This window comes from Anguilla anguilla, chromosome 8 (assembly GCF_013347855.1).
Source record: "Anguilla anguilla isolate fAngAng1 chromosome 8, fAngAng1.pri, whole genome shotgun sequence".
Classification (NCBI taxonomy): Eukaryota; Metazoa; Chordata; class Actinopteri; order Anguilliformes; family Anguillidae; genus Anguilla; species Anguilla anguilla.
The window spans coordinates 5,702,284-5,723,886 of NC_049208.1; the positions used below are offsets into that span (position 1 = coordinate 5,702,284).

Consider the following 21,603-nt stretch of genomic DNA (forward strand, 5'->3'; position numbering starts at 1 on the left):
GTAATGGTGTTGATTTGCCCCTCTGACCTGTCACCTGGGCCAAGGTGAGGCTAAAGTGTCACCTGACCATGGTGAACCTGAAGTGTCACCTGACCAAGATGAAGCTAAAGTGTCACCAGACCAAGGTTAGCCTGAAGTGTCACCTGACGAAGATGAAGCTAAAGTGTCACCAGACCAAGGTTAGCCTGAAGTGTCACCTGGCCAAGATGAAGCTAAAGTTTCACCTGGCCAAGGTTAGCCGGTAGCCGTTCTGGCATAAGACTTATTTTTTACTTTTGCATGTAAGTGGCATTTAATTGGGCATAAACAGCGCACGTCTCTGTATGATCCGAAACACACAAGCTCATACAAATCTCAGCACAGTAACACATTACGACACAAAATACCTGGGGTTTTTACGCTCGTATGTACAAAACCCTATAAAACCTACACAAAGTCAGTACAAAGTCATCATAAAGTTCATCATTTAACCGCCACCAAGTATCAATAATAATAAAAATACTGGCATACTTTGTCCTAACTAACTCGTATGTGAACATTATTAAAAATAAAAACGTATTCTGCATATTATACAACTGTACATTTTTACATACATCGTAACACAGGGTAACAGCTTTTACGCACCCATGCACAAACGCATACACTCACGTTCATCTCACGCCCTCTTTGTATTACGGTCTGTTGGCCCCTGACCTAGAGGATAACACAGGAGTCATCGTATGTGTCCCAAACAGGCTCCTAACTACTGTGTCCTCTTGAGTACGTACTGTCCTCTTTGCATACTGCATGCCATTTAGCCCCTCCTTAGTATGCAGTGGGCAGTATGCGAAAAATTTCCTCCGTACTGTTTTACAACCGTTCCGTCCTTTTCGAGGCCACGCCCGTGAGTCGTTGCTGTTGAAGGAAAGCGTTTGGTCAACACTTCGTGTCATAATTGTGGGACCGAAGCGGTTGTTTACTTCCTGAAAAGTATGCCCCAGGATATACTCAGAGAAACTCTAGAAAAAAGGTGCATCATCCTGGGATTTGAAGTACGTCACATTTAGATAAAATTTCGCAGATGTAACTTTCTTGTCCAGTGTACTGAATAAGTACAGTGTTCCCCGCACATTGGGTTTATTTGGGACCAGCCCGCCAAAAAAATATTTGCCCCCGCCCAAAACGTTTTTTTTTGTTGTTGTATTTAACACGGACTCATGGTATTCCGAACGTGAAGGTTGACATGTCTGTAACACCGTCAGTTAATAGCAAGGTATTCCGAACGCAGGAGAAGTCGTGGAGTTGCCTTGTCCTCGTCTCAGTGATTATTGGTCCAGTTCACGTCAATCAAAGTGTTTCAGTGCCTCTGAGAGCCAATGAACAACCACAGTCATAAACCCCGGTCATCAGGAGAAAAACTGCCATCGGAGGGACGTCAATGTCTGCCTGCACGTTTTGTTCAGAATGCAGTGAGCCTACGTTAGTTGTTTATTTCTGTAAGCAACACACTATACTTTGTATTCATTACTTTTTCTTTTAAATGTGAAAGTGACACTTCGCCGACTCTCATTTCGCTGTGTGAACTGCCCGCATTATACATGAATCTGGGCTTCTTTTTAAAAAAGTCCTGTTAAATTTGGTAAAATTAAGGCTACACTAAGTGAAATGTCGCTGACAGTTGTGTTTTCAAAAGAAGCCAGCTCTCCCCCTCTCCTTCCTGTGCCAAAGAGCTCCATCGCTCGTTCAGATCTGCCGATAACGCCAGTCACGTGGAGTGTGTTGCACACAATTCCCACAATTCTGTTGGGTTTGCGGGCGGAGGATGATTACTGGCTGTTGGGCTTGGGGTCGGAGGATGCTTATTGGCTGTTGGGTATGGGGATGGAGGATGCTGATTGGCTGCTGGTTTGTGGGTAGAGGATGCTGATTGGCTGCTGGTTTGTGGGTAGAGGATACTGATTGGCTGCTGGTTTTGAGGTGGAGGATGCTGATTGGCTGCTGGTTTTGGCTGGAGGAGGATGGGGGTTGTAGTGCTCTATATGATCTGGCCCCTCGGGTGGAGCAGGATGGCGTGAGGCTGGCGTTTGGGGTGCAGGACTCCGTTGCTGTAGTGGAAGTAGTGTGACACTGCCTCGGAAATATGCAGGCTGCTGGTCTGCTCTTCCTCCTCCTCCTCTTCCTCGTCCTCGGGCGGGGTGGGCGACCCGCCCCACGCGCTACTGTACGCCATCTTGAGAGGGGGGGGCGCAGGGCTCACGGACACTGAGCCGGGGCCCATGGGCAAGGGGGAGGGGTTCTGGCTGGCAGAGGGCCCAATGTCCTGAAAGAGACAGGGGGTGAATGAGACTACTTTAGCCCTCAGAAATGTTTACAGTTATAAGCACGAATAATCATGAAGGTGCTCATATTCACACACATACGCACCAATGCACACACACACACGCACACACGCACACTCACACACATTCACACACATACGCACCAACGCACACACACACACACACGCACTCACTCACACACATTCACACACATACGCACCAACGCGCACACGCACACACACGCAGACTTGCATGCACAGACACACTCACCGTTGTCTTTGCACTGTTCTGTTTACACACTCATGCAAGCATACACGCTCACACACGCACACACTCTCACACATACACACTCACTCACCATTGCGTTTGTGGCGTTCTGTATACACACACACACACACACACGCACACACACACTCTCTCTCTCACATGCACACTCTCACACACTCACACACGCACACACACACACACACTCACATACTCTCTCTCACACACACGTGCACACACACACACACATACTCACTGACACACACTCTCTCTCTCACACACACTCACTCACACACACACATACTCACTCACACACACACACACACTCTCTCACATGCACACTCTCACACACACACTCACTCACTCACACACACACACTCACATACTCTCTCTCTCACACACACGCACTCACACACACACACGCACACACACATACTCACACACACACTCACTCACTCACACACACACTCACACACGCACACTCACTCACTCACACACACTCACTCACACACACACTCACACACGCACACTCACTCACTCACACACACACGCACACACACATACTCACTCACACACACACTCACTCACACACACACTCACTCACTCACACACACACTCACACACGCACACTCACTCACTCACTCACACACACACTCACACACACACACACACATACTCACTCACACACACACTCACACACACACACACTCTCTCACACACACATACTCACTCACACACACACTCACACACACACATACTCACTCACACACACTCACACACACACTCACTCACTCACACACACACTCACACACACACACGCACACTCACTCACTCACACACACACACACACACACTCTCTCTCTCACACACACACACACACACACACTCACCATTGCGTTCGGGGCGTTCTGTGTGAAGGCGTTCTGTGTGAAGGCGTCCCTCTCGGCGCGGCGCATGGAGCTGTACAGAGGGGGCCGTTCTGCCCTCCCCATGGAGAGGGTGGAGTGACTGTCCCTCTTACCGGAGGGGCCCTGCGGAAAGGCGCTATATAAATACCTTCATACAGGCAGGCAGGTATATTACAGGAGAATGCCTCTCTCTGTGACCCCAGCCCTCAGGCTTATCTCTAGCAGTAGAGATAGTAGAGATAGAGGCACTTGCAGTAGAGATAGAGACACTAGCAGTAGAGATAGAGGCACTAGTATTAGAGATGGGCACTAGCAGTAGAGATAGAGGCACTAACAGTAGAGATAGAGACACTAGCAGTAGAGATAGAGGCACTAGTATTAGAGATGGGCACTAGCAGTAGAGATAGAGGCACTAACAGTAGAGATAGAGACACTAGCAGTAGAGATAGAGGCACTAGTATTAGAGATGGGCACTAGCAGTAGAGATAGAGGCACTAACAGTAGAGATAGAGGCACTAACAGTAGAGATAGAGGCACTAACAGTAGAGATAGAGGCACTAGCAGTAGAGATAGAGGCACTAACAGTAGAGATAGAGGCACTTGCAGTAGAGATAGAGACACTAGCAGTAGAGATAGAGGCACTAGTATTAGAGATGGGCACTAGCAGTAGAGATAGAGGCACTAACAGTAGAGATAGAGGCACTTGCAGTAGAGATAGAGGCACTAGTATTAGAGGTGGGCGCTAGCAGTAGAGATAGAGGCACTTGCAGTAGGGATAGTAGAGATAGAGGCACTAGAAGTAAAGATAGTATAGATAGAGGCACTAGCAGTAGAGATAGTACAGGTAGAGTTACTGACAGTAAAGACAGTAGACACAGAGGCACTGATAATAGAGATAGTAGACAGAGGCACTAGTAGTAGAGATAGTACAGGTAGAGTCACTGACAGTAAAGACAGTAGACATAGAGGCACTGATAATAGAGATAGTAGACAGAGGCACTGGTAGTAGAGATGGTAGAGACAGGTACTGACAGCAGAGATACACATACTGACCGAGAGAGAGGACATACTGGTCCTTGTATGGCTTTCAGGTGGGAGAGGAATATTGTCATCAATCTGAGAGAGGGAGACAAGGAGCTCTGTCAAAATCTGAGGAGTGTGTGTAGGTGTATATGAGTGGAGCCACCTAGGTGTGTTTGCGTATGGGTGTATGAGGTATGTTTGGGTGTGTGGGTGTATGTATGTGTGCAGTATGTAGGTGTTTGTGCAGGTGTATGGAGGTGTGTATGTGGGTGTATGTAGGTGTGTTTGGGTGTATTTAGTTGTGTATACAGATGTGGCTGTGTATGTGTGGTTGTGTATGTGGTTGTGTATTTATGGGTGTATGTGTGGTTGTGTGTTTATGGGTGTATGTCGGTGTGGTTGTGTATGTATAGGTGTATGTGTGGTTGTGTGTTTATTGGTGTGTGTGTCATTGTGTAGATGCGGTTGTGTATTTATGGCTATATGTAGGTGTGGTTGTTTGTTTATGGGTGTAGGTGTGGTTGTGTATGTGGTTGTATATATATATGGATGTATGTATGTGTGGTTGTGTGTTTATGGGTGTATGTGTGTTTGTTGGTTTATGTGTGGTTGTGTAGGTGGTTGTGTATGTTTTTGTGTGTTTATTGGTGTATGTGTGGTTGTGTATTTATGGATGCATGTAGGTGTAGTTGTGTATTTATGGGTGTCTGCGTGGTTGTGTAGGTGTGGTTGTGTATTTATGGGTGTCTGCGTGGTTGTGTAGGTGTGGTTGTGTATTTATGGGTGTCTGCGTGGTTGTGTAGGTGTGGTTGTGTATTTATGGGTGTCTGCGTGGTTGTGTAGGTGTGGTTGTGTATTTATGGGTGTCTGCGTGGTTTTGTAGGTGTGGTTGTGTATTTATGGGTGTCTGCGTGGTTGTGTAGGTGTGGTTGTGTATTTATGGGTGTCTGCGTGGTTGTGTAGGTGTGGTTGTGTATTTATGGGTGTCTGCGTGGTTGTGTAGGTGGGGTTGTGTGTTCATGGTGTCTGCGTGGTTGTGTAGGTGTGGTTGTGTATTTATGGGTGTCTGCGTGGTTGTGTAGGTGGGGTTGTGTGTTCATGGTGTCTGCAGTGTTATTCATACCGGTATTCGAGGGTCAGTGTTGATTGAGTCGAATCTCCTGATAGAGGCTTGTCTGGACAGAGTGCTGAATTCCTCCCTGAGAGAGAGACAGAGAGAGAGAGATAGGTGTATGAACAGAATGTTGGGGTACTGAGATGTGTTGGGGTTTGGGGGGGTTTGTTTGGGGTTTTGGAGGAGTGTTTGGGGTTTTAGGGGTGTGTTTGGGGGAGAGTTGGGGTTTTGGGGGGGTGTTTGGGGTTTTAGGGGTGAGTTTGGGGTTCTGGGTGTGTGTTTGGGGTGTTTAGGAGTGTTGGGGTTTGAGGGGTGTGTTTGGGGTTTTGGGGTGTGTTTGGGGGAGATTTGGGGTTTTTGGGTGTGTGTTTGGGGTGTTTAGGAGTGTTTGGGGTGTGTTTGGGGGAGAGTTGGGGTTTTGGGAGGGTGTTTGGGGTTTTTGGGGTGTGCTTGGGGTGTGCTTGGGGTGTTTCAGTGTGTTGGGGCTTTGGGGGGTGTGTTTGGGGATTTGGGGGTGTATTAGCGGTTTTTGGAGATGTGTTTGGGGGAGAGTTGGGGTTTTGGAGATGTGTTTGGGGGAGAGTTGGGGTTTTGGAGATGTGTTTGGGGGAGAGTTGGAGTTTTGGGGGCGTGTTTGGGGGAGAGTTGGGGTTTTGGGGGCGTGTTTGGGGGAGAGTTGGGGTTTTGGGGGCGTGTTTGGGGGAGAGTTGGGGTTTTGGGGGCGTGTTTGGGGGAGAGTTGGGGTTTTGGGGGCGTGTTTGGGGGAGAGTTGGGGTTTTGGGGGCGTGTTTGGGGGAGAGTTGGGGTTTTGGGGGCGTGTTTGGGGATTTGGTGGTGTGTCAGGCGTTAGACTCACATCTTCTCATTAAGCTCCTTCTCCAGCTTTCTGTTCTTGCGCTTGTGGTAGCAGGTCAATATCGCCATGGAGATCACCAGGACAATCACCAATGCCCCGGCAGCCCCGCCCAATAGGGGCCACAGATTATTGACAGAGGCCTCCTGCCGTTGTCCGCTCTCTGTATGAGAGAGGCGTGTAACCACACACACATACGCACACACACACACACACGCACACAAACACACACAGACAGCCATGTCAGCAATGCCGTTTTCTCACCCAGGAAACCAGACCAGGTTCACTCTTAGCTACAGCAACTTCAGCGGAATGTCTGTCCACCTGTTCACACTGCGTTGCTACGATGCCCCCCCCCCTCCCCACACACACAGAAGAACAGGATTTAGAGAAATGACTGTCAACGGGGAGGAGTTTTTGGCGGCCCCCCCCCTTTACCTAACAGGATTTCGGTATCGGCCTTCACTGCGCCCACGCTGTTCCTGGCCTCGCACTCGTACACGCCCCCGTCAGTCGGGGCGAGGGGTCGGCCGAACCGCAGAGTCCCGCCCTCCACGATCACGTCTTCAGGCAAGGCCGCGCCCCTCCTATAAAGAACAGTGACATTAGGCCCCGATCCTTCTACAGAGCAGTGACATTAGGCCGCACCCCTTCTGTAGAGCACAGTAACATTAGGCAGCACCCCTTCTGTAAAGCATAATAACATTAGGCCGCACCCCTTATATAAAGAACAGTGACGTTAGGCCCCGCCCTTCTATTGACCACAGTTACATTAGGCCACACCCCTTCTATAGAGAACAGTGACATTAGGCCCTGCCCTTCCATTGACCACAATTACATTAGGCCACACCCCTTCTATAGAGAACAGTGACATTAGGCCGTGCCCCTTCTATAGAGAACAGTGACATTAGGCCCCGCCCTTCTATTGACCACAGTTACATTAGGCCGTGCCCCTTCTATAGAGAACAGTGACATTAGGCCCTGCCCTTCCATTGACCACAATTACATTAGGCTTCGCCCTTCTATAAAGCATAGTTACATTAGGCCCCACCCCTTCTATGAGCACGGTAACATTGGGCCCCGCCCTTCTATACAGCACAGTAACATTAGGCCGTGCCCTTTCTATGGAGAACAGTGGCATTAAGCCACGCCCCTTCTATAGAGAACAGTAACATTAGGCCGTGCCCTTTCTATGGAGAACAGTGGCATTAAGCCACGCCCCTTCTATAGAGAACAGTTACATTAGGCTCCGCCCTTCTATAGAACCCATTAAAACCTACACAGCACTACGCACATTAACACACGCAAGTCTGACTGCATCTCTGTGCCACTCCCGTGGACGCCAGAAGCAGCTCTGAGCTTTTAATGCGTGTGAACTGCGTGTTCCAGATGGTGATATGCAAATGAGAAGGAGGAGGGGTTTGACATGCAAATGACCTGGCCTGGAGCTCTTCCCCTGTACATTTCAGGGTTCAGTTTTACTGCTGCTTTACTCAAACATGCTGGCGTGCACATGCACACACGCCTGCGCGCACCCACACACACATGCCTGCACACACGCCTGCATGCATGCACACGCACACACACACGCCTGCACGCATGCACACACACACACACACGCCTGCACACACGCCTGTATGCATGCACACACACGCACACACACATGCCTGCACACACGCCTGCATGCATGCACACGCACACACACACGCCTGCACGCATGCACACACACACACACACGCCTGCATGGATGCACATGCACACACACGCGCCTGCACGCATGCACACGCACACACACACGCCTGCATGCACACGCACACACACACGCCTGCATGGATGCACACACACACACACACACCTGCATGGATGCACATGCACACACACGCGCCTGCACGCATGCACACGCGCACACACACGCCTGCATGCATGCACACGCACACACACACGCCTGCATGCATGCACACGCACAAACACACGCTCACCCACACACGCCTGCACACACACACCCACCCACACACACCTGCACGCATGCACACACACACGCAAGGACACTGACCCACACACGCAAGCACACTGACCCACACACGCCTGCACGCATGCACACGCACACCCACACATGCATGCAAGCAAGCATGCTCACACACACGCCTGCATGCACACACACGCACTACGAAACCTGGCATTCCTGTTAGAGCACTCCACTCAACATCCATTGGTTACTTCACAGCCCCTTCCTTATTGCACCCCCCCTCCCTCCCCATTACATCTGTTCTCTATTCTGACCCCCCAGTGGTGGGATGCTCTCCCCCCCCCTGCAGTCAGGACAGCAGAGCTACATCCTGTCTTCCACCAGAGGCGGAAAACACAGCTTATGTAAACTAAACCTGGGCTCAGCCAATGCTGATTAACATTTTGGATCGGTTTTTTTACGAGCCCATCTTGTGCTAAGTCTAAAACTATCCTCTAACCCATTTGCTCCTTAATAATAATACACCTGATTATGCAAGTCATTCTGGATCGGAGTGTCTGTTCAATTCTTAAATGCAAACGAAATGTTTTAAACAGGCACGCACACACACACATACAGTCACACATTCATAAACACGTACATGCACAGAAATTCACGTGTGCACGCACACACACACACATAAATGAATTTATTTATTTGTCAGTGATCATGTACAATGTTTAACATAAATGATACCATTTGACCTATCCTACCAGAGTTAGCCAAGGCACTCAAACGCACACACACACACACAGAGGTGCAGCCCAGTGTTTCGGGTATGGAGTAAAATGGCGACGGGTGATACCTGGACCAGGTGAAGCTGTGTGGTTGGGGGTTCCCTCCGCTGTCACACCGGAGTGAGGCTCCCTGCAGCCCCACCACCCAGGTACCATCATTCCCTCTGACTGTGGGGTTTGGGGGATCTGTTAAACGCACGCACAACAGGAAGTTGTCAAAACGGAATGTCACAGCAGGGCTCACAGCGTTGAATTTTTGAATTTTTGACGCAGTTTTCCGGTTATGGAAAAGTCATGGAAAACTTTGAAAAATTGCCTAAACATCCTGAAAAAAAAACGAGTATTTGTCCTGTTCCTAGTGTAACGTTGCAGGCCAAAGCCAGAGGTACCATGGTCAACGACCAGCACATTCTATACCCCCCCCCCCCCCCCCCCAGTCTCCCCCCTCTGTATATATCACAGGTGTTGCTCATACAAAAAGTCCTGGAAATGTCTTGAAAACAGTGTAAAAAATGAGGTAAACTCACAGTGTAATTGTGTTAATTGCAGGGTTACCTTACAGTGAAACTGATAAACAACGCAGAAAATGTGTTAAGCTGCACAGCTCATAGAACCTGCACAACCTGCACAACCTCATATACCTGCAGTATATACTCAAGAGTGAAACCGCGTTGAACGCAGGATAAACTCGCAAAGAAGCCATATTAAAAGCAGCAATCAGCACAAACTCACAGTGAAACCGTGTTAAAAGCAGCACAAACTCACCGTGAAACCATGTTAAAAGCAGCACAAACTCACAGTGAAACCGTGTTAAAAGCAACACAAACTCACAGTAAAACCGTGTTAAAAGCAACACAAACTCACAGTGAAACCGTGTTAAAAGCAGCACGAACTCACAGTAAAACCGTGTTAAAAGCAACACAAACTCACAGTAAAACCGTGTTAAAAGCAACACAAACTCACAGTGAAACCGTGTTAAAAGCAGCACAAACTCACAGTGAAACCGTGTTAAAAGCAGCACGAACTCACAGTAAAACCGTGTTAAAAGCAGCACAAACTCACAGTGAAACCGTGTTAAAAGCAACACAAACTCACAGTAAAACCGTGTTAAAAGCAGCACAAACTCACAGTGAAACCGTGTTAAAAGCAACACAAACTCACAGTGAAACCGTGTTAAAAGCAGCACAAACTCACAGTGAAACCGTGTTAAAAGCAGCACAAACTCACAGCGAGGCTGCATTAAGCGGCCGACAGACTGTTGAATGCGGGTGCGGGGCGAACTCACAGAGCACCACCAGGCGGTTGGCGATCCTGCGGGGCTTGTCCAGGGCGGGGTGCCACACCAGGCAGTCCAGCGACCGGCCGTTCATGCTGCGCAAGGGGTGCAGGGAGAAGTGGGCGGTGACGGCCCCGCTCTCGGAGCTGCGGTTCTGCGATTGGCCGGGCAGCTCGGTGTCCCAGGAGAGGCGGGGCGGGGGGCGGGCCACCGAGCGGCAGGTGGCGGCCACGCGGAAGGACTCCCCCTCCACCATCTCCACCGGATCCAGCGAGGAGATGGGCGTGGCTGTCAAACAAAAAGGGGGACGGGAGTCAGCAATTGATTGTTAATGTCTTGCGATGACGATGGTTGATTGTTAATGTCTGTGGTGGTCTGTGATGACAATAGTTGATTGATAATGTCTTGCGATGACTATGGTTGATTGTTAATGTCTGTGATGGTCTGTGATGATGATGGTTGATTGTTAACGTCTGTGATGGTCTGTGATGACTATGGTTGATTGTTAATGTCTGTGATGGTCTGTGATGATGATGGTTGATTGTTAATGTCTGTGATGGTCTGTGATGATGATGGTTGATTGTTAGTGTCTGTGATGGTCTGTGATGATGATGGTTGATTGTTAATGTCTGTGATGGTCTGTGATGACGATGGTTGATTGTTAATGTCTGTGATGGTCTGTGATGATGAAGGTTGATTGTTAATGTCTTGCGATGATGACGGAGGGCAGACATAGCAGTGCGGTGGATCAGGGCAGAAAGGCTTACTCCAGACGGTGAGTGACAGCTGTCTCTCGAAGTTTCCGGAGGGGAAGGTGGAGATGTGGCACGTGTACATCCCCTCGTCCGACACCTCCGTGCTCCGGATGATCAGCGTGGAGTCCGCCATGGGGTCGCTGCTCTCGAAATGCAGGTGGTCAGCAAACTTCCCAAACCCTGAGAGACAGGACAGCGCCCCCTACCGATTAGCACTCAGTCTACACCCTACTGAACTCCTCTTAGCAGGCTCTGAGTCATTAGTACTGGCAGTCTGTGAGGTGGAGGGTGTGACTGCTGTACCTGTGTGGCTCTCGGTGTGGTGCGTGAGTTACCTGTGTGTGACGTACCTGTGTAACTCTTAGTAAGGTGTGTGACGTACCTGTGTGTGAGGTGCCTGCATAACAGTAACGTGTGTTAGGTACCTGTGTAACTCTGAGGTAACCGTGTTAAGGTGTACCTGTGTGTAAGGAAACCGTACTATGGTGTACCTGTTTGTGATGTAACAGTGTTAAGGCGTACCTGCGTGTGAAGTAAGTGTTAAGGCGTACCTGTGTGTGAGGTAACAATGCTAAGGCGTACCTGTGTGTGAGGTAAGCGTGTTAAGGCCTACCGGTGTGTGAGGTAACCGTGCTAAGGTGTACCTGTGTGTGAGGTACCTGTATTAAAGCATACCTGTGTGTGTGGTAACCGTGTTAAGGCCTACCGGTATGTGAGGTTAAGGTGCTAAGGTGTACCTGTGTGTGAGGTACCTGTATTAAGGCATACCTGTGTGTGAGGTAACCGTGTTAAGGCCTACCGGTGTGTGAGGTAACCGTGTTAAGGCGTACCTGTGAGTGAGGTAACCGTTTTGAGGCCTACCTGTGCGTGAGATAACCGTGTTAAAGCGTACCTGTGCGTGAGGTAACCGTGTTAAGGCGTACCTGTGTGTGAGGTAACCCTGTTATGGTATACCTGTGTGTGAGGTAACCGTGGTAAGGCATACCTGTGTGTGAGGTAACCGTGCTAAGGCCTACCTGTGTGTGAGGTAACCGTGGTAAGGCGTACCTGTGTGTGAGGTAACCATGTTAAGGCGTACCTGTGTGTGAGGTAACCGTGTTGAGGCGTACCTGTGTGTAAGGTACCCGTGCTAAGGCGTACCTGTGTGTGAGGTACCTGTATTAAGGCCTACCTGTGTGTGAGGTAACCGTGTTAAGGCATACCTGTGTGTGAGGTAACCGTGTTAAGGCGTACCTGTGTGTGTGGTAACCGTGTTAAGGCATACCTGTGTGTGAGGTAATCGTGTTAAGGCGTACCTGTGTGTGAGGTAACCGTGGTAAGGTGTACTTGTGTGTGAGGTAACTGTGTTGAGGCGTACCTGTGTGTGAGGTAACCGCGTTAAGGCATACCTGGCTGGCCCTGTACATGATGGGCGGTGATGAGCTGCTCCTTGGTTCCGTCGGGCCGCTCCCTGAACCAGGTCACCTGCACCACCTGCTCATCCTGGACCCGGAAGCGGCAGGGCAGCCGGGTCTGCTCCTCAGCGATGGAGCGCAGGGAGAAGGAGGGAGGGGGTTCCAAAAACTCCCCCCTCACACTCAGCACTGAGGAGGGGGGAGGGGTGGACAGATAGATTTTCATTGCCAGCAATTTGCTTGCATTACCATAGCAGTCATACAAAAAAAGATACACGTTTAACAACGAACTAATATTATAAAAGTCAAGTAAGGAGACGCATGATAACGTCTTGCTCAGTAATGAGCTATTCATCTAGGCAACACAGGCAAAGTCTGCATGATTATAATTTAATATAGACAATAGTTAATGCCACTGCGTGACTAAAAACTATATTCACACTTATGTGTACAAAAAAAACTATGGTGTCACAGTAGAGGTCTCCCATCTGCTACTACAACAAGTGCAATTAATTATGCAGTAGCTTCCCTGAGGATGGGAATATATTTTGTATCTATTCAGTTCGCTGAAGCAAAGCAGCCATACCACCCTGTACCCTTCTCATGGCTAACTGCTGAAGCTAAGCACAATTATAATACTCTGTACCCTTCTCAGGACAAAGTGCTGAAGCTAATCAGCCATGCCACCCTGTACCCTTCTCATGGCTAACTGCTGAAGCTAAGGAGCCATACTACCCTGTACCCTTCTCATGGCTAACTACTGAAGCTAAGCACAGTCATAATACTCCGTACCCTTCTCATGTCAAAGTGCTGAAGTTAAGCAGCCATGCCACCCTGTACCCTTTTCATGTCAAACTACTGAAGCTAATCAGCCATGCCACCCTGTACCCTTCTCATGGCTAACTACTGAAGCTAAGCACAGTCATAATACTCCGTACCCTTCTCGTGGCTAACTGCTGAAGCTAAGGAGCCATACCACCCTTTACCCTTTTCATGTCAAACTACTGAAGCTAATCAGCCATGCCACCCTGTACCCTTCTCATGGCTAACTGCTGAAGCTAAGCAGCCATGCCACCCTGTACCCTTCTCGTAGCTAACTGCTGAAGCTAAGCAGCCACACCACCCTGTACCCTTCTCATGTCAAAGTACTAAAGCTAAGCAGCCACGCCACCCTGTACCCTTCTCATGGCTAACTGCTGAAGCTAAGCAGGTGTGCCCCAGCACAATGATGGGAACACAGTGCTACAGGAGGTGCTGTCCATCAGATGAGACATTAGGTCCTGACTCACCGCGGTGATTCAAGATCCCACGGCACTTTTTCCGGAAAGATCCAAATTCCCACAAAACTGACTGTTTACATCCGGCCAGTTAATCACCCCTCTGTCATCAGATTGGTTACACAATCGCTTGTCTTCCTACTCACGTCTGTTACCAAGGTTGTTACAGCAAAGAACCAAGTACTCAGTTGACCTACCTGGTGAGATGAAGGTTGAAAATAAAAGGTTGTAGCATTATGTTTAAATTTTTTATTTTTTTTAAACTGTCCTATCCTACCTGCACTCTTATTGGTACTGTGTTAGAATACTATGTGTCTGTACCATATGAGCTGCATTTAAATGAACAGTAATGAGCACAGTTCATTTTTCATAATGTAGAACATCACTCATAAACATGACGGCTCAACATTCGACTGCCTATGCTTTAATTTAAATCCTAGATGTGTTGCCAAAGAATAAAGCCTGACTATCCACCCATCCATCCATTATCTATACCCGCTTATCCTGTGCAAGGTCGGGGGGGAGGGGGGGTGCTGGAGCCTATCCCAGTGTGCATTGTGCGAGAGGCAGGAATACACCCTGGACAGGCCGCCAGCCTATTGCAGGACCCACACACCATTCACTCACGGTTCACTCTCACACGCATACCTATGGGCAATTTAGAGTGTCGTAACACCCAACTAGCTTTTCATATGTCCATGAAACTAGAAAGCCCAAAAATTAGCCACTTCTGCATCGTGAATTATCCCCTGGATCTGAAGTCACACAAATAACCCGTCTCTGCTAGAACAGTACTGTAAAGACTGGGACCTGGCAGTTGACTTACAACGGTGAAAATGATCATTTTCCATACCTCATAGAAAACATAGGAAAATGACACACAAACATATACACATTAACACCCCCCCCCCCCCCCACACACACACACACACACACTACATTGCACAAACACTCACATACACACACGCCTGAGAGAAACAGGTCTTGATTCAGAGTGAGGAGTATGCTGTTGTGCTTGTTTTTCTGCTTCATTTCCGTCAATTTTCAATTTTTTACCGCTCAGACACACACTCACTCAGTCACCCACGCAAGCACGGACACACACACACACTCACGCACTCACTCACTCAGTCACTCACACAAGCACACACACACACACTCATTCACTCACTCAAGCACACACACACTCACTCACTCATTCACTCACACACGCACACACACACACGCACACACACCTGCCAGCTGTCTTGGACACACTCCTCTAAGTGTAGCAAGGCCACTGCTCTCACATCAGCTGAAGGACTATAATAACTAGGCCTGCTCCTAGCCAAGGGTTCAGTTTAAGGGATTAAAAACAATGACCCCCCTTTATGAGATACTGTGCAGGAACTCGACTGCAGCGCATTGGCCCTGAGAGTTTAATATTAACTGTGAGAGAGGGTGACACGTGATAATAAGCTACCTGTGTGGACAGACACGGAGAGCACAAAGTGCAATGCTCTGCTTTGTAAGATGGCTGCCCCTAGAAATCAAAATTAAGCCTGATGACATAGTTAGGGAAAACTCAGCTTCTGAATTCATCAGCGTTCAACTCTCTCAGCTATGTGTCGTTATCGTGATGATTTAAAAATTAATCAAAATAGGTACAGGTCAACATAAAAGAATAAAACATTATTGTGTCTCAATAGTATTTCTATCTTTTAAATTTTATCTTAAAATAGTGTGTGCATAGCCACTAAAGGGTATTTTTTTTCTTTTTTTATTTTAAATGTATTTATTTATTTATTTAAGAGTGATCACGTATAATAAACATTGACTTCAAGCTTGAAATCCGATGCACCACACAGAGATGTAGCTAAACAGCTAATTTTCATCCTGGGCAGGTGTATAAAGTACATAAACACCTGCATATTTTCCAACTATTTGGGTAAATAAAAGGAAAGGAAAATAAAATGTTTCCTTGCTTCAATATCCCATAGTTCATTGCGAAGTCATTGCCTGTAATGTCTGTGAGATGTCGGTATTACGAATGATGGGAATTGTATTATATTGCCCAGCAACACAGTAAACATCTCCAAGTTACAGGGATTAATCATGCTGCTTTCAGCTTAGAATGATCTGCAATAAACACAAGCAACAACTAACAGATTTCGCTGGTTATGATGGTGATTATGGTGATTTTTCTGTTGACTGAGAGATGAAGTTTAATATCAGAACTGAAGTTAAGTTTGCAAATAGCCTATCCGCGTTACATTGCCAAATTCCGAATTTGTATAATTTTTCACAGCAATTTAATGCACAGAGACGTCAGGACCTGTATTTTCCCTCCCTCCCATTGGGGTCTGAACGACACAGTATGACTGTCTGAACTATGCCCCGGGCGTCTGTACTGCATTTTTTCAGCGTCTTTGCTTCCTCTAGTAGTCTGTCCCGGCTGCGTCGTGTGTCTGTGGCGCACCGTGTCCGTCTACTGCGTGTCTCGCGCACGGAAAACAGGAGCAACTGGTTTTCTTTTTTTTGTTAAACAAAGTGAACAAAAACACACCTTGAGACTGTCTTCTGTAACAACTGATATCACATTTACATTCCTCCCTAGAGTGCAGCTCTAACTGTGAACAATTACATTTTAATGTTTCTTTTAGTTGGAACGGTAGCAACTGAGGTTTTTATGGTTTAGCAATGCTAAGAAATTGACCTTCGAATTAAATGCCGCCCACTCCCGACACACACACACACACACACACCACCAGCAATACAAAATCTCCGTGCCCGACCCGTAGCCGCGGCCCCCAGGTTCTTACCGAAACACCGGATAGTTAGAAGCAAGAGCCCCGTTCCCCATATACGACTCGCCATGCCTCGCCGGCCCGCAAGCTCCAGTCCGGCACAACTGGTCACAGCTTAGCGCAGCTCAGGTGTACTCGGTGCTACTGTATAGGTTTTCCAAGCTCGGTCCTGTTCAGTGCGATCTCAACTTCGCTTCGAGGAATAATATATCCAGCAGGCGAGCTTGATGCCGCCGATCGCGCGAAGTCAGGACAGGTCGTCCGTTACTGGACAGTCGAACTTGTGCTTTAGCTGTCCGATAGTTCGATTAGTTTCTGGTTTACTTCTTGTCTTTATTGCGCAAAACGCAACCCAGCCCAGTCGTTTCTCTTGGCAGTAACGATTAAACAAGAGCGCAAAACTTGTAATTCCAGTTTGCACACGCGTCATCAATAATGCAACCGACGACGGAACGCATTCATGCGACTATAAAATATAGCCTTTTGACACATTATGCGGATACAATGTTGTATTTTAACGTTTTTAAAGTAATAGTTTCTACCAAAAAAATGTAAATCCCATTAAAAACACATTAAGCTACAGTTTCATGACCGACCCGCGTTCACGTCCCGTGACACCTAAGCTGTATTATTTTTTAAAAAACAAAACACTAAAAACAATAACAATCGGTGAAAATCGGCACTGTACGCATTGCCATCTCAGCTAAGCCCCCATGCTCCAACACTTTCCTCGTGCACTACACCTGTTTTTCTGTGTGTCACGTGAGCGCTCACCTCCCCGGATCTGCACTCACCGACCCAGATTCCTTTGATTTCAAAAACAGTAACTGCCAGGGCGTGAACGCAAACGGACTAGTTCTAATGCAATGGGTATTTGGTGGGCAGGTCAGTCATTTGATAAGTTACAGTTTCGTGGGTTCATTTATTTATTTATTTATTTATGTATTTATTGTTGATTAGGACTATTCTTGGGGGCCCTGACCGACTGCCCGCCCCCACATGTAGTCTAATTGTGTAGGAGTGGAGTGGTGGGGCCCATTGTCAGGTCATTTTCATGGGTCCCAAACTCCCTGGCAGCACCCCTACCCTGGGTATAAGCCTACTTGTAATTTATCTGCAGTGCCGGGAAAAAATATTCGCCCCCTTCCTGATTTCCTCTATTACTGCATACTTGCCATACTGAATTGTTTCAGATCTTGAGACAAAATTCAATATCAGACAAAGGGAATCGGAGTAAACACAAAACACATTTTAAAAACGATTATTTCATTTATTTAATGAAAGAAGTTATCAAACACCCATATTACCCCTGTGAAATAGTAATTGCCCCCTTAGTTACTCAATCAACCAATTGCCCAAATTTAGTTGCTAATTAGATTCAGCTTCAAACATGTCCTGGTCAATAAATATGCCATCAAAGCAGTGATAAACTGAAATGAGCAAAACACTATCACTTGATTTTTGACTGTAAAATTCAGTTTTTGAAAATTAATGCTATTGCCATGTATTCTCAAAACCCTCTCCTACTGAGTCTATTCATAATAAGTGTTGTAGCCTACAAATAAAACTTGTCATAATGATGATGAGATGGCAGTAATCCATTAAAGTGAAATGAAAATGTGTGTGTTACATGAGCATAATGCAATCGTATCAACCAATGCTACATCTCTGTTTTCTCTTGCATGCTTGGTAAAGGAAACTGCAACAATATATTGAATTAATTAAAAATATTTATTGGGTCCTATTAACAGAGTGTCCTTCAGCTTTCCCCCAGCTTTTTGTTGCATAATGGAAAGGATATATATATATATATATATATATATATATATATATATATATATATATATATATATATATATATATATATATCCTTTCTATAATGCTATGTCCCAATATGACCCAATAAATGGTGCAAATATTTTCAATTGACTGGAATATATTGTTGCGTATATATTCACGTTGTTATTCTTATTATTAGTAGTCATACATTGAGTATGATTATGTGTTATGTTTTATGTTTTCCTTGATGTAACACAGTTAATAAATAAATAGCATTAGCCTATGCCCTCATCGAGATTTACCGCAAGCAGCAAAGCATTTTAGAAGCGTTACGATATTTTTATAATCATGTCCCGCGCATAGAAAATCGCATAGAAAATATGTCTTTCATTATTAACAATAGGCCCCTCTACGAAGTCTCAAACGCCATCTTAAATGTCTCGCTTCGAATCGTGGGACATTGAACCATTTATATACGTTTGAAAGTTTGTGGGTAAGAAAGCAAGGAGCTGGAATCTGAAGTTTTGCACGAATTACAAAAAAAGTTGTCGTGTACACCCAAACAGAGGTTCATACGTGAGCGAAGACACTCTGATCCCACACCTGTCATCGCTGACACATGCACAGGTATTAGTTGAGCGGCGAGACACCACCCAAAATGACAGGCGTCTCTTGTGACGTAATGAAGATTCAGTTTCCGTGATCACGTGATTTCAAGCAAGCCTCGGTCGGAGCAGTATTTCGAAACAACAGCGATTCTAAAACTCGACACCGTGTCGACACGTGAGTATCGAGTGTAGCATCCCTACTCCAAAAAATAAACTGGGCAAAAATTAGATTCATGGGAAACAAGATGGCAGAAACCACTGCTAACCAAGAGGAACACCAATGCTCATCTCACATTGCCAAAAAAAAGCACCTGGATAATCCCCAAGCGTTTTGGGATTATGTTCTATGGACAGATGACACAAAAGTGGAAGTTTTTGGATGACATGGGTCCCACTATGTCTAGTGTAAAGCAAATTCAGCATTTCACAGCAAGAATATTATACCAGCAGTCAGACATGGTGGTGATAGTGTGATGGTGTGGGTATGCTTCGCTGCCTTGGGGACCTGCACGACTTGCCATTATTGAAGGAATCATGAATTATGCTCTGTAACACAAAATTCTTAAGGAGAATGTCGGGTCATCTGTGAGCTGAGCTGAAACTGAAGCGTAATTGAGCTATGCAGCAAGACAATGACCAAAAACAGAAAAGTAAAAAAATATATATATTTTTTTAATTGTGTTGTGTTTACTCAGATTCGCTTTGTCTAATACTACATTTTGTCTAAAGATCTGAAAGCATTCAATGTGACAAATATGCAACAATAGAGGAAATCAGGAAGGGGGCACATACTTCATCACAGCACTGTAGGCTTTTCAGTTTGTTTTCAGTTCGCATCATGAATTTAGAAACAATTGTCTGCTTTAACGTTGTTCATTACACTGATTGCATTGTTAAACTTTAGGAAGAAAGACACGTCTTTGGGCATCTTGGATAGATTCCAATCCAGTCTGAGAATGACTCAGACAGTTCTCATAACTCCCCTCTGAGTCAGTGTGAATAGGCCGACTTACACAGAAATGCGCTAACAACATGCTTACGAACTGAAACCACTCAGAAATATCTGCTTCAGACTCCTACTTTCAATACACCAGACGAAACCTACTTTAACTTACTGTTCTGACCCACCGTTATACACATATACTTCAGCTTCAAACTACAGCTAACCTGCCATCTAGTGGCAGATAACTTTATAGTATTAGAAAGCTCATTTAAGTCATTGAACCCCTCATCGTGCTGAAGAGCAGCTGTACCCCAAGCCTCCAGTAGAGGGCAGAATGAGGCCTCTCTAACAGTCCAGCCTCACAGGACAGACACCGTTTCCTGTTTTAGCTAGCTTGCATGCGCTAACTGACGCTAGGGCATTTTTTTTAAACCCGTACGTTTCTTTAATACCTTTCAGTAACTCTGCCACAGTGCGGTCACTTTTTAGGGCCGGGTTCGTCTTCAAGTTAACTTCGCGCTTTTTTGTTGTTGTTGTTGATGTAGGTAGGTTTTTTTTCTGTTGTCTTCCACTGGCTCGCTCTCTTTCAAACATTCACCAGCATTAAACACACACTCTTACACATGTGGCTGCACTCTCTCTCTCTCTCTCTCTCTCTCTCTCTCCTTACACACACACACACACACACACACACACATTGTGTCACACGTCATACATTGACACGCAGTACCTCTTAGAACAGGATGTGATTGGACACCGTGTGGTTGAAGAGTGCTGATGTTACCATGGTGATGGAAACGGAAGCTGGACCACAGAAATAACCAGCCAGTAATTACCACCTCCAGGAACACACATGCACACACACACACACGTGTATGCATACAAACATACATATACGCACTCAAATGCATGTATAAACACACACACATGTATGCATACAAACATACATATACACACTCACATGCAACTATAAACACACACACGTATGCATACAAACATACATATACACACTCACATGCGTGTATAAACACACACACACACACAGATATTCACAAACATGTGCAATATAGCTTATAAACATACATGCCCACCCTCACAACATGCACACACTTTCAGTCACAAACACAGAAATACCTTTTAATATTTTCAATTAGTTTCTTCTGGCATTAATTTTATTTTCATTTATATTTGTATACAAAAACACATACGTATCATCAATTACATTTTTGTTTTAAAACACAGATTAAAATTAGCATGATGACTTTTGTAAAAGAACATTTCAGTTAAAAAAAAAAGGCTATTTGAAAAACCGAGAATACATCTCACACTTTCTTCCTTAGTGCCCCACAAACCTCTTTTCTCTCTCTCTCTCTCTCTCTCTCTCTCTCTCATAAGGCAAGGCAAGGCAAGGCAAGTTTATTTATATAGCATCTTTCATACACAAAAGCACATTCAAAGTGCTTCACATAGATACATAATAAAACACAGAATAAGAATAAAATAAACACATGAACACCTGCTCATTTCTCTCTCTCACGCACACACGTACAAATACACATTTCTCCCTCTCTCACATACACATCT

The 21,603-nt window shown here is 46.2% G+C and overlaps 1 protein-coding gene across 2 annotated transcripts; it reads right to left on the minus strand.

The window, feature by feature from the left end:
* Positions 1 to 1,174: 1,174 nt before the first annotated feature.
* Positions 1,175 to 20,628, minus strand: LOC118234017 (nectin-4-like). Of its 2 annotated transcripts, none has more exons than XM_035430284.1 (11): positions 20,472 to 20,628; positions 12,621 to 12,815; positions 11,245 to 11,412; positions 10,487 to 10,765; positions 9,270 to 9,387; positions 6,898 to 7,046; positions 6,463 to 6,622; positions 5,616 to 5,691; positions 4,523 to 4,585; positions 3,452 to 3,592; positions 1,175 to 2,299 (listed from the first exon to the last, which is right to left on the minus strand). In XM_035430284.1, the coding sequence occupies exons 1-11, from the start codon at positions 20,611 to 20,613 to the stop codon at positions 2,015 to 2,017; spliced, it is 1,776 nt and encodes a 591-aa protein (XP_035286175.1). In that variant the 5' UTR covers positions 20,614 to 20,628; the 3' UTR covers positions 1,175 to 2,014. The 2 variants fall into 2 exon arrangements, with proteins under 2 accessions (XP_035286175.1, XP_035286176.1); XM_035430285.1 differs by lacking the exon at positions 20,472 to 20,628 and adding an exon at positions 16,705 to 17,467.
* Between the last annotated feature and the right edge of the window lie 975 nt (positions 20,629 to 21,603).

Bases quoted from the DNA above. Each gene is read 5' to 3' on its own strand.
- LOC118234017 (XM_035430284.1), bottom strand. From the start codon at position 20,613: ATGTTTGAAAGAGAGCGAGCCAGTGGAAGACAACAGAAAAAAAACCTA. The intron at 6,623-6,897 runs GTAAAGGGGGGG...TCTCTCATACAG, and splicing joins CGATACCGAAATCCTGTTAG to AGAGCGGACAACGGCAGGAG. The intron at 3,593-4,522 runs GTCAGTATGTGT...GCCTTTCCGCAG, and splicing joins CCAGTATGTCCTCTCTCTCG to GGCCCCTCCGGTAAGAGGGA.